Consider the following 11,832-nt stretch of genomic DNA (forward strand, 5'->3'; position numbering starts at 1 on the left):
ACATAATTCATTAATTCACTCTAATTAGTCTTGTAGGATTTTCATGCCAGCCTGTCCCTCACTAGTTTCACCTAAGAGCACCCAATTTCTTATAAAAAGACATCACTGGAAAACACTTCAAAATGACAGATTAAACTGTAAACAAACATTCTTTATACTTTTCTAGAGCATAATGGCTGAGAATAGGACAGAGAAATGTGAATTCTAATCACAGCTCTACAATGCTTAGGCCAATTTACTTCTGAGCCTCAGACTCATCAATGGCACAAATACCCTTTATACTTTATAGATGCTGAGGATTAAATGAGAATGTATGTAAAGCACAACACCTAGAGCACAGTATGACCCAAGACATGACAGCCACTGTTATTCTGTGTGCAATACAGGAAATCATTAGATATATACCTCTTCTAAACCTGTAACCCTGAACCACAGGTGAGTCAATCAAGGTGCTGGCCCTGTTAGCAATCAGCCTTCACGGTCACCAGATATACTCCCCCACAGGACATTTTCCTGCTTAGCTCTCCTTGGGTCTTCCTGTTCTGGCCCTTGCCTGACAAGTTCAGTCGAAACCAAGAGGGGCCGGCCCCGTAGCTTAGCGGTTAAGTGCGCGCGCTCCGCTGCTGGCAGCTTGGGTTCGGATCCTGGGCGCGCACCGACGCACTGCTTCTCTGGCCATGCTGAGGCCGCGTCCCACATACAGCAACTAGAAGGATGTGCAGCTATGACATACAACTATCTACTGGGGCTTTGGGGGAAAAATAAATAAATAAATAAAATTAAAAAAAAAAAAAAAAGAAACCAAGAGGATTCCAGGGAAAGCACAGCAACATCGTGGGCCAGGTAGCCCTAAGATAATCAAGTAACGCTCCCATGGGGCGACATGACCCTCAATCTGAATACTGGACATAGAGTCTGGTCAGGCCACATCGTATCTTTTAAAAAGATTTTATTAAAGGTCTTTATAGAGCAACATCCAGACTCCAGATTCAGCTGCCAAGGAGACCCTGAAACCAAATAAAGCACAACAGTAAGAAAAGAAATTTCATCTGAGTACCAGGTTCTTTCATTTACCAAATGGGGAAACACTCCCACTCAGGGTTTGCATGAAGATTAACAAACACACACAGAACACCTAGAAACAGAAAAACAGCTGCTGGGCATAGGAGAGGCTTCATGTTACTGCTTTATGGGGGGCTGCTGAAACAGATAGCTAACTACTAGCAAGAGGGCCTTGAAATCTTTGAGCAAGTAAAGGAGGACAATAAAGGAAAACTCCTATTTCAAATAGTGGTAAATGTAGGAACTTCTTCAAGAGACCAAAGGCAAACACCTTTCCCAACAGAACCCCAGGTTAAACGGGCCCCTGGCTCCAACCTGTGTTTTCCCATGAGAAGCAAGTGTAACCCAATTTTTATTCACCAAGTGCATAGCACAGCACAGGATACAAGTATTAACAGGGAGACAAAGGAATAGGGTTCTATCCAGCCCCAAGAGGCCCCCATGGACATACCTGTTATGCTGTGGGTACCGGCTGGGGCATGGCAGGCGGTTCTGGCTTCCCACCTTTCTGTTCTGAGATGGGGGTGGTGGGCAGTATCTCATCTTTGGGTTCCACAATGCTCACATGGTCAGGCAGGGGCTTCTTAGGGCCAATCTTACCACTTGGGTCCCAAGGCAGCATGATCTTCACTTTGATGCCCAGCACACCTAGAGGATGCCATAGTTAGGATCTAACTGTGGTTTCACCAGCTCCCACTACACAACAGAATACAGCACAGGGGAGAGAACAGTAAGCTACTCAGGCACCTCTGGCTCTGGTCCCTTCTCAGACAAATGCCTCTAATCAATCAATGACCAGGACACTTTTGCAAAAGGAACCCATGCACAGCACCACAGAACGTGGCACTGACAAGGACCAAGAGCAGGACGTGACCTTTCTGACTCGTCATCGTATCATCACTGAAGGGTACACCGGTGGCTGAGACAAGGACAAACCAACTCTCAGATCTGACTGATCTCAGCCAATTCACTTCTTACAGTTCAATGCAGCTAATCAACAACCCAAGGAGTACAAACATGCTCCACTACTCCCAGGGTGAATTCCCCAAACACTGAGGCATGCATGGAAATCACATCTACCCGCTAAGGACCTTTGCCCCAAGCACTCCCGGCTGCTCACCCTGTCTGAGCAGCACATGACGCACGGCGGTGTCAACGTAGTAGTTAACAGGGTCCCCACTGTGGATCATCAGGCCATCCACAAACTTCATGGATTTAGCCCTCTGTCCTCGGAGTTTCCCAGACACCACGACCTCGCAGCCTTTGGCTCCACTCTCCATGATGAACCGCAGAACACCATAGCAGGCCCTTTGGGAAAGCAAGAGACAGACATCCGCTTGTGTTATCATCAACAACAGGACTGTTCAACCCCACCCCACCCCACCCCCATGACGTTAAAAAACAAAACAGTAAGACTTATTAATCTGCCCTGATTGTCTTCAATGTTCCTTTCTCTTCCTCCCATCACACCTAACCTTAGGCTAATTCCTTAGGGAATGCATGCCAAGTTCCTTCTAACCAAGTGTTTTCCAACCTTGGCTGCACATCAGAATCACATCAAGAAAGTTAAAATTATAAAAATGAATAATAAAATAAAAAAATAAAATTACAAAAAAAAGTTAAAATTAAAACAAAAACAAAAACCCCCTGAAGCCTAGGCCCTAGGCCAGGCCAATTAAATGGTAGGGGTGGTAAAGTTCAGCCAAAGGTATTTAAAAAATACTGCCTAGGCAATTCTAATGTGCAACTAAAGTTGACAACTGTGCTGCTCCTGAACTCACGATTATCAAGGTGACGACCTCTCCTCCATTCTGGAGCAGGCCCTTCCAGTCCAGTACATCTTTGCAAACTCAGGATTTCTGAATTAGGCAAGCAATCAGTAAAAACCTAGAAACATTTCAGTTGCTGAGTGACCCCTTCATAGATTACTGAAATATTCTTCAACCTCCAGCACTCATGTTCATTAGGAACCCTAACTATCAATTTAGGCTCCTAGCTGCCTCGACTAGAGTGGTGGAGAAAAACATTTCTAGGTCTATAAAATTGACAGCAAGCCTTAAAATATCATGCTCTCTAACTCATTCATTAGTTTACACTCTGCGAGACACTAACTGGAAAGCTAGCCACCACTTTCAACAGGGAAAGGAAAGGCGTAAGACCTACCACCATGCCCCAGGCCCTTTCACATCACCTCATTTAACCCTCATGAAGAGAAGAGATGGTATGATGATCTCCATTCAGAGATAGGAGATCCAAGGGTCAGAGAAGCTCAATAAGTTGCTCGGCTCTCAGAACTTTCAAGTCAAACCTCAGTGTACAAAACCCACCTGGAGGGCCTGTTTAGACAGAGTGCTGGGCTACACTCCCACTCTGTTTCAGTGGGTCTAGGGAGGAGACTGGGAATTTTTATTTCTAACAAGTCCTCAGATGATGGCAGTGATGTTAGCCCAGGGACCAAACTTTTGAGAACCACTGTTCAAAGTTGTGTAGCTGGCATTCAAACTAGGCGAGCAGTCTTTTCCACACGTCCTTGCCTACAGCCTTGCCAACCACCCATCCCCACGTCAGTCTGCCTACAGCGCAGCTATCATTTCCTTAATCTGCTGAAAAACCTCCCAGGGCTCTGCATTAAGTACTGACTAAATTCCAAACACCCAGGCAAAGCATTCCAATTACTTCACAAATAGCCAAACTGCACCAAGAACTGCCTGCTGAAATCTTTTCAGAAGGCACAGCTCCAGGGCCAATCTAACCACCGCACGTCCTTTACAGCCCATCCTACTCACTATCTACACACAGCTTACGGAGGTAAGTGACTAGATTTTAAGCTCTCTCCCATCAGGACTATGTCTTATCTCTCTATAGTCCCCAGAGGAGTCAACATGATGGATCTGCATGACTCCAAGAGGAAGCCTAACCTCCCCTACCCAGAGAGCTCTATTTTGGTTCTACTCCCAAAGCACCCACAACAGGTCTCCACTACAGCACTGACCACTCTTTAAAAACTTGTTTTGGGCCGGCCCGGTGGCGTAAGCGGTTAAGTGCGCGCGCTCCGCTGCGGCGGCCCGGGGTTCGCTGGTTCGGATCCCGGGCGCGCACCGACGCACTGCTTGGTAAGCCATGCTGTGGCGGCGTCCCATATAAAGTGGAGGAAGATAGGCACAGATGTTAGCCCAGGGCCGTCTTCCTCAGCAAAAAAAGAGGAGGATTGGCGGATGTTAGCTCAGGGCTGATCTCCTCACAAAAAAAAAAAAAAAAAAAAAAAAAAAACTTGTTTTTTCACTCGTCTTCCTTGCTAGACTGTCAGTTCAGCAAGGACATGGATTGCCAACCTCAGAGACTAGCAGAGCCTGCCACGTACAAAGAGTTCATTTGCTGAATTAGCAAGATGTAAGACACACCATATTCTGATCCACAAAAACGGGCACAACCATTAAAAGTCTCAGGACACTTACCTCCGCACAGCAAGGCCTCCCAGGAGTTTGTAACGCAGAGACTCTGCCTGGGCAATGGCACAGAGACCTCTTGTGGCCACCTTTTCAGCATAAAGCTTTAAGAAGGAAACAAGGCACATCCTTAAACCTGTTACCATCACCACTGTACACATCACTGCAGTATCCCTCAAGCACTAAAGCACCTCTAGCATCCACACCTAGCACACACTGTGACTGAGGCTGAACCACTCCACTCCTGCCCTTCCACTCCTACCTCTTCCTATGGCCAGACCAAGAAGACGGATGGGGCAGCCAATCCATCATACATATCATTACTATACCCAAGTTGAATGCAAAATCCCTTAACCAAGAAATGAGTAGAACAGGCCTGTAAAATTAAGCCCACTGCTTATTAAGAGAACTTCAACAAAATACCAATCCATTTGTAATACTCATTAATCATGAATAAACAAAGTCTTCAGGGTGATGGTAAGGGTTTTTAGAAGTACCATCCTAAAGAGCCATTTCCAGGTCCACAGTAACCTCTGGCACAAGCCAGGATCCCTCACCTCTACACTGCCCTCAGGGAAGCCAAATCTCTTCTGAACCACAGCGGTCAATTCCCGGATCCGCCGGCCCTTCTCACCAAGAACATTCTGTGTCCTGGAGAAAATAAAAAGGGACAATTCATAGCTCTCACAAAAATTCCAGACATACCTTTTTTTTTGTTTTTGTGAGGAAGATCAGCCCTGTGTTAACATCTGCCAATACGCCTCCTTTTTTTTTTTTTTTTTTTTTTGCTGAGGAAGACTGGCCCAGGGCTAACATCCGTGCCCATCTTTCTCCACTTTATATGGGATGCCGCCACAGCATGGCTTGCCAAGCAGTGTATCACTGCGCGCCCGGGATCCCAACCGGTGGACCCCGGGCCACTGCAGCAGAGCGCGTGCACTTAACTGCTTGCGCCACCGGGCTGGCCCCCAGACATACCTTTAAATCTTGTATATATTTGGTAGTAAAGTCTCATTCAACTGACAAACAAGTATAAATTTTGAATGACAAGAACTAGAGTTGGATAAAAAATGCAGTTTGAAAAAAATTCCATTTGCTAAGGCCAAATTCACTAGCTGTCCCCTTAGGTTTACAGAATAAACCATCTTAGTAGATACAACAATTATAGGTGATAGCCAGGAAAACAAGTTTTTACCTGGTGGCCAAGATGATGATTTCTGTCCTGGTTGGTGTCACTCGGACCTCAACTCCAGAGTAGCCATCTTCAGCCAGCTCCCGAGTGAGAAACTCGTTCAGTTCAGCTTTGAAGATGCCATCAGCGACAAACTAACCAAAAAGCAAAATTCAAAATTACGACATGGGTGCAGGCTCACTTTCTCCTGCCTAGACTTTCAGCCAATTTCATCAAAATTCAGCACCTCCAACAAATCATCCATCATCAATTCTATTACCCTCCTTCCAACAGGAATGTAGCAACCCTTCTCAGACAAATGCCTCTATGTCATCTCTCAGAAGTTACTCTGACCCAGGACCCTTAACACTGTGCCACAGAACGCAGCACGGAATAGGAGCCACCAGGACAAAGATGACACTTTCAGTCAGACTCGTCATCTTCTCTTCATTGAAGGGTTTTCAAGACTCATTTATATGCAAACACGCTACACAGAAAACTACTCCGAAAAAGCACATTTACAACTCATTCATTCCACACAGCAGGGACACTCCGCTTGAAACTAGCGAAAAGGACAGACAATAACTGAAGTTAAGCAGTCTCCCTTGTGGACACAACTTGGACCATCAGAAGAACCCCAGCCACGTTGTCTCGCCTCCCTTAAGGTAGCTGTGTCTTACAGAGCTGGCAAATCCCAACTCACAAAAGCGTGTGGATTTCATCTTAACATCGATGTATGTACACACGAAATGGCAAACTGCCTGTTTCTAAAGCAAATGGACTTTACACGTTTCTCTCCCATGGAAATGCGAAAAGTTAAACTTCAGAAAGTGTTCGTCCCAGGTCCCCTCCCTCCACTCGCCCACCCCTTTTCCTTGGACCCCGGATGGAGTAAGAAACTGTCGGTAGCCTCTCCAACTGCGGTCTTTGGGGCCAGACGGCCGCACTCAGACACGACTAGTAAGAAGGCAAGAATACGTACACGGCTACCTCCCTCCCCAAAACAACGGTGCCCTCAAATACAACGCCTTTACCAATTTTATTTGTTGACCAGTAAATGCTCACAAGCCCCTTCTCCGGAGCAGAAGCGGCGCCGGGTGCTTATGTCTGCTCTCCGCCCGGAACCGGCGGAAATCTGTCTTTCCCTTCCCCGCCACACTGCGCTCGCCCGGCTCAGGCCCCGCACTCAATCCACCACCATCCGCGGCCCCCGGGGACGCCACACGGCCCAAGCCGCTTCCCACGGCCGGGCACGGAGCTGCGGGTCTTGCGGCGGCACCTCGAGAAGCCTCTGAACTGCGCGAGGCCGCAATCCCACGGACCCGGGCCCCAGCGTCTCACCTTCCTCTTCTTGGAAATCTGGACCGCCATCTTGCCGCCGCGCGCCGCCGAAAGGAAAGGAAGTGGCTCTCGGGCGGAAGTGGGTATAAAGGGCGCGGAGCGACGACAAAGAACTGCGCGACGTCGACGCCTGTGGGCCCTCATGGGAAATGTAGTTTTTACCTTAGCATTAAAGGAAGAAGAAAAGTGATGGAGACACCTGTAGGCAGAAACAGGAAAGGGAGCGGATCGTGAGAACTTCAGAACTGCAAGGGAGCTTAGAGTCCAATTCTCATTGGTTTAAAAAAGAGCAAGAGGGCTGGCCTGGTGGCTTAGCGGTTAAGTGGCAGCGCTCTGCTACTGGCGGCCTGGGTTGGGAACCCTGGGCGCCCACCGACACAGTTTCTGGGACATGCTGAGGCCGTGTCCCACATACAGCAACTAGAAGGATGTGCAACTGTAACATACAACTATCTACTGGGGCTTTGGGGAAAAAAGGAGGAGGATTGGCAATAGATGTTAGCTCAGAGCTGGTCTTCCTGAGCAAAAAAAAAGGAGGAGGATTAGCATGGATGTTAGCTCAGGGCTGATCTTCCTCACAAAAAAAAAAAAATGAGGAATGTGATGTGCAGAGATGGGAATTACAGGCATTGAGCTCACAGAGCAACAGCGTTTAACAAGCATGGAACCCTGGTCCCTCCACTCTACACTGTAATGAAAATCCACCAAAAGCCCTCAGTGAAATTCAGTTAGGCGCCCAGCTCCTCCATTCTGTGTCCATTTCCTTCGTTCCAAGTGATAATATCTAATGTTTATTAAGTATTCTACAGACTGTTCTATGCCCTTTATATTATTAACTCATTTACCCCACCCCACTTTCATAAAGTCGGTTACAACTTGTAACAAAAGTCACAAAGCAGTGGCTCATGGGCTCACAATTCTTTTTCAATTAAAAGAATTTCCCCCCATATTTTATTATGAAACTTTTCAAGCGTACAGAAAAGTTGAAAGAGTTGTGCAGTGCACATCCGTATACACATCACCTAGCTGCTACAATGAACATTTTTGCTATTTGCTTCGTTACATATCTATCCATCCCTCCACCCACCCACCAATGCATCTTTTGGTGCATTTCAAAGTACAGTGCAGATGTCAGTACACTTCACTAAACACTCTAACAATGATTTTATTTTAAATTTGAATAGTTTGCTTGCATTTAAAAATCAGGAAATTTCTCTATAAAACCCTTTTAGGTTATTCTTAAAAATATATAAAGATCTAGCAAAATACCAGGCCCACATGTCCTCGTGACTGTGCTCTCCTTCCCTGGTAAATGGAAAAGCGCTTTGCAATGTGCCACAGTCCCTGGCAGCTTCGCCCATTTGTGGTCTGGTCCTAGAAGCCATTTGAGCTTTTCCCTAGCACTAAAACAACTCTGATGCAAAGATCTGTCCTATAATCGTGGACAGAATTCTGGGGGGAGCTGAGCAGAGGGACCAGGGAAGAAGTGGATGAACCAAAGAGATGGATAGGCTGTGGACTCAGTGTATCTCGATGACAGATTGAGGTTGAGGGGGCATTGAGAATGATGGTCCGGATTCTGACTCCAGTGGTGGATATTTGGTGATGACTGTCACTGAGATGGGGAACCTGGGAACAGGCTCTTTCTCTGTGTGTCCTCTCCCTCTGCTCTTCACTCCCCTCCTCATCCAGATCACTGTTAATTCAGTGGTGTCAGGCTGCTAAAAGCTCAACCCTGATGTATCTGTCTACTTGACCTGTCTACACCCTCATTCAGGATGTGGGTGCTGTGAGAGAGCACCCAGCCTTGCATGCTGGGGCCAGAATACTTCCTCATTCAGATATGCCCCTCATTCTCCTATGGTGCTTATTGTAATCTTTGTCAAATCAGAGCCTCCCCCTCACTCTCAGCAGTCAACCTCCCTCCTAACCCCTTGCCCCCTAAGTAGATTGTACAGGCAAGAACTGCCCCTCATTTACCCTATAATTGTATGTGTCCTTGGTCATCCTTCCTTTCTCCTTCCCTGTTCTTGCCCATGGTCACCCTCCTCTATGTGTTCTGGTGCAAGTTTAGTTCTGTTCCCTTGAGACCTTTCTCCAGTGGTCATGCCCTCCCTTTCCTATGATATTCTTCCTTTACTGGCTCTTTCCTTCCCCACCATCATGTTAAATATGTCTTTTCCTCCAGGGTTGGGCCTCTCCTAGTTGCTCCCATAACCACAACACTCATCTCACTGGGTTGGAATGGCCTCTTCATGTGTTTCTCCCACTGGACTGTAAGCTCCGTAAGAGCCGAGACCAAGCCTGTTTTGTTCATTAGATGCTGAGCCAAGAACATGGCCTGGCTCAGGCCCAGTGTCAATACAAGTTTGATAAACAAATCACTGCATGGATTCTGGTTTTAGATCAGTTCTTGGTAGCGTGGTTCAAATGAATTTGCTTGCAAAGGCCATGTCTTACCTGGGATGCTCACAAAACCAAGTTCAGGAGACTCAGAGCTGAGGACCAGACCATGGCAGGTTCTCTGAGGTAAATGCCACCTCTGGAGGCTCCATGGTAGCTCATCTGCTGTCCTTTCCCAGTGACACCAGGAGGCTGCCTGCCTGGATATTGTCCTCTGGTCCCAGGAGAAAGCCCACGAAGCAAGCCTTTGTCTTTATCATGATACTTTCATTTTATCTAAGACCATTATAAGAAGACGACATTATATGGCTTAAAATAATGCTGTAAAAAGAGTAGTCACAATACACTGAATTCTAATTAAGAGCAGGGCCTGTGAGAGAGCCTTAATCTCTGCCGTGGTATCCAAACTGTAAACAAGGGCTAATCTGTTTAGCCCACAGTGCCACGGAAGTGTCCCTGGAACTGTGAAGAGAGGGCCATGTGTCTGAGAACACATATGGCCTTGTTGCCACCCTCAGGCCATGCCTGGGCCCTGTGAGTGCCACACAGGTCCTGTCCTGGAATTCCTAAAAATCAGAGTTGTGATTTGCCCTGGTTCAACGAATATAGACCACAGTTTTAGAGAATGTAGACCACGATTTAGTCACTTTAAGACTAGTACAGTGGAATCTCATAGAAAGCATTTAACTTACCTGGATCCAACGGGAGGAGCTTGGAAAAAAAGAAGAGAAAATTTTAAAGATTTTATTTATTTATTTATTTATTTACTTATTTATTTACTTATTTATTTATTTTATTTTCTATTTTCTTCCGCCCAAAGCCCCAGTAGATAGTTGTATGTCATAGCTGCACATCCTTCTAGTTGCTGCATGTGGGACGCAGCCTCAGCATGGCCGGAGAAGCGGTGCGTCAGTGTGCGCCCGGGATCTGAACCCCGGGCCGCCAGCAGCTGAGCGTGCACTTAACCCTCAGCCATGGGGCCGGCCCTTTTTTTTTTTTTTAAAGATTTTATTTATTTATTAAAAGAAGAGAAAATTTAAACAGTGTGAGGGAAGGTGGGTGTGCCTGTCTTCCTGCTCCAAGAGCCCTGGGGCTCAGAGTGAGGAGGGAGGACAGAGGGGCCTTCTGCTTTCCCAGGCAGCCTAGGTCTGCCTTCCCTGAGGACCTTCTCTGAGCATCTAGCTGGGCTGATTTTCAAAGATTTATGTTTTTTTCTACAAGACCTCCGAATAAGCTAACAACTTATCTAGTGTTCAACCAAAGAACCAGGGGTCTGTGCCAGTCTTGGAGGGAACTGGATTCACGGAGAGAGGGCCCATCCGTCTCCACCAGGGCACCTCTTAAGGGATTATTGTTCTAGGATAATATTGACCATATTTGGTTGTCACTTACTTTAGATAATAACGCCCCCAGTAAGACATGATGATGTCGTCAGGTTCTCATTGATTTGATTAAAATTGAGCAGTGACTCACTCTGGGTGGGCCTGGAACTGAGTCTTTGGATATGAATAGAATACTGCAGAATAAATATTTTAATAATTTTTTTTTCACTGCTTTTGTATCATTGCTAACACTCACACTTCTGTTTTTCTTTTTTTGGTAAGGAAGATTCACCCTGAGCTAACATCTGTTGCCAATCTTCCTCTTTTTGCTTGAGGAAGATTGGCCCTGGGCTAACATCTGTGCCAGTCTTCCTCTATTTTGTATGTGGGATGCTGCCACAGCATACTTGATGAGTGGTGTGTAGGTCTGCACCCGGGATCCGAACCCATGAACCCTCGGCTGCCAGAGTGGAGTGCGTGAACTTAACCACAACACCACTGGGCCAGCCCAGACTCATACTTCTGATACCTCTACTTACAATAAAAATAAGATCTAGTGTATGGAAAGATGTGAGAAAACCAGCATCCTCATACTGTAGGAGGGGTGTGAATTGGGCTTCCTTTTGGAGGGCGACTGGACACTACCTACCATAATTTAAGATGTAGATTCCCTTTGGCCCAGCAAATACAGTCCTTTTATCTATTCCAGAAAAACACTTATACAAATACAAATGGAAGTGGGTGCAAGAATGCTCATTAAAGTACTATTAGTAATAATGAAAAAATAAATTGAAAACAGCCGAAAAGCTCCCCCAGTAGGGAATTGGTTATGGGATATGACAAGGTGATTAAAAAGACTGAGGTGGATCTGTGTACACACATGAAAAGAGCTCCAAGAAATAGCGCTACCTGACAACACCAAACTGCAGAACAATACGGATTGTGTAATATTTATGTACAATAAAATAAAATATATATGAATCTAAATGCATAGAAGGATCTAGACCCAACTGATAGATAACTAAGCATACTTCTGGGAACGGAGCAGTATTGGGAGAGGTTAAGGGGCAATTTATTTTATTGTTTG

At 46.2% G+C, this 11,832-nt stretch overlaps 1 protein-coding gene and 2 non-coding genes across 3 annotated transcripts; all 3 read right to left on the reverse strand.

Annotated features, from left to right (window-relative positions):
* Window positions 1-934: 934 nt before the first annotated feature.
* Window positions 935-7,100, reverse strand: RPS3 (ribosomal protein S3). Its single transcript, XM_058545594.1, has 7 exons — window positions 7,021-7,100; window positions 5,704-5,834; window positions 5,066-5,159; window positions 4,518-4,612; window positions 2,183-2,370; window positions 1,514-1,710; window positions 935-1,007 (listed from the first exon to the last, which is right to left on the reverse strand). The coding sequence occupies exons 1-6, from the start codon at window positions 7,048-7,050 to the stop codon at window positions 1,517-1,519; spliced, it is 732 nt and encodes a 243-aa protein (XP_058401577.1). The 5' UTR covers window positions 7,051-7,100; the 3' UTR covers window positions 935-1,007; window positions 1,514-1,516.
* Window positions 1,824-1,968, reverse strand: LOC131409179 (small nucleolar RNA SNORD15). The gene has a single exon (XR_009220859.1). It is a non-coding gene; the product is annotated as a small nucleolar RNA SNORD15 (small nucleolar RNA).
* LOC131409180 (small nucleolar RNA SNORD15) lies at window positions 5,986-6,135 on the reverse strand. Its single transcript, XR_009220860.1, has one exon. It is a non-coding gene; the product is annotated as a small nucleolar RNA SNORD15 (small nucleolar RNA).
* Window positions 7,101-11,832: the final 4,732 nt, after the last annotated feature.

This window comes from Diceros bicornis, chromosome 7, assembly GCF_020826845.1.
Source record: "Diceros bicornis minor isolate mBicDic1 chromosome 7, mDicBic1.mat.cur, whole genome shotgun sequence".
NCBI classification, from domain to species: Eukaryota; Metazoa; Chordata; class Mammalia; order Perissodactyla; family Rhinocerotidae; genus Diceros; species Diceros bicornis.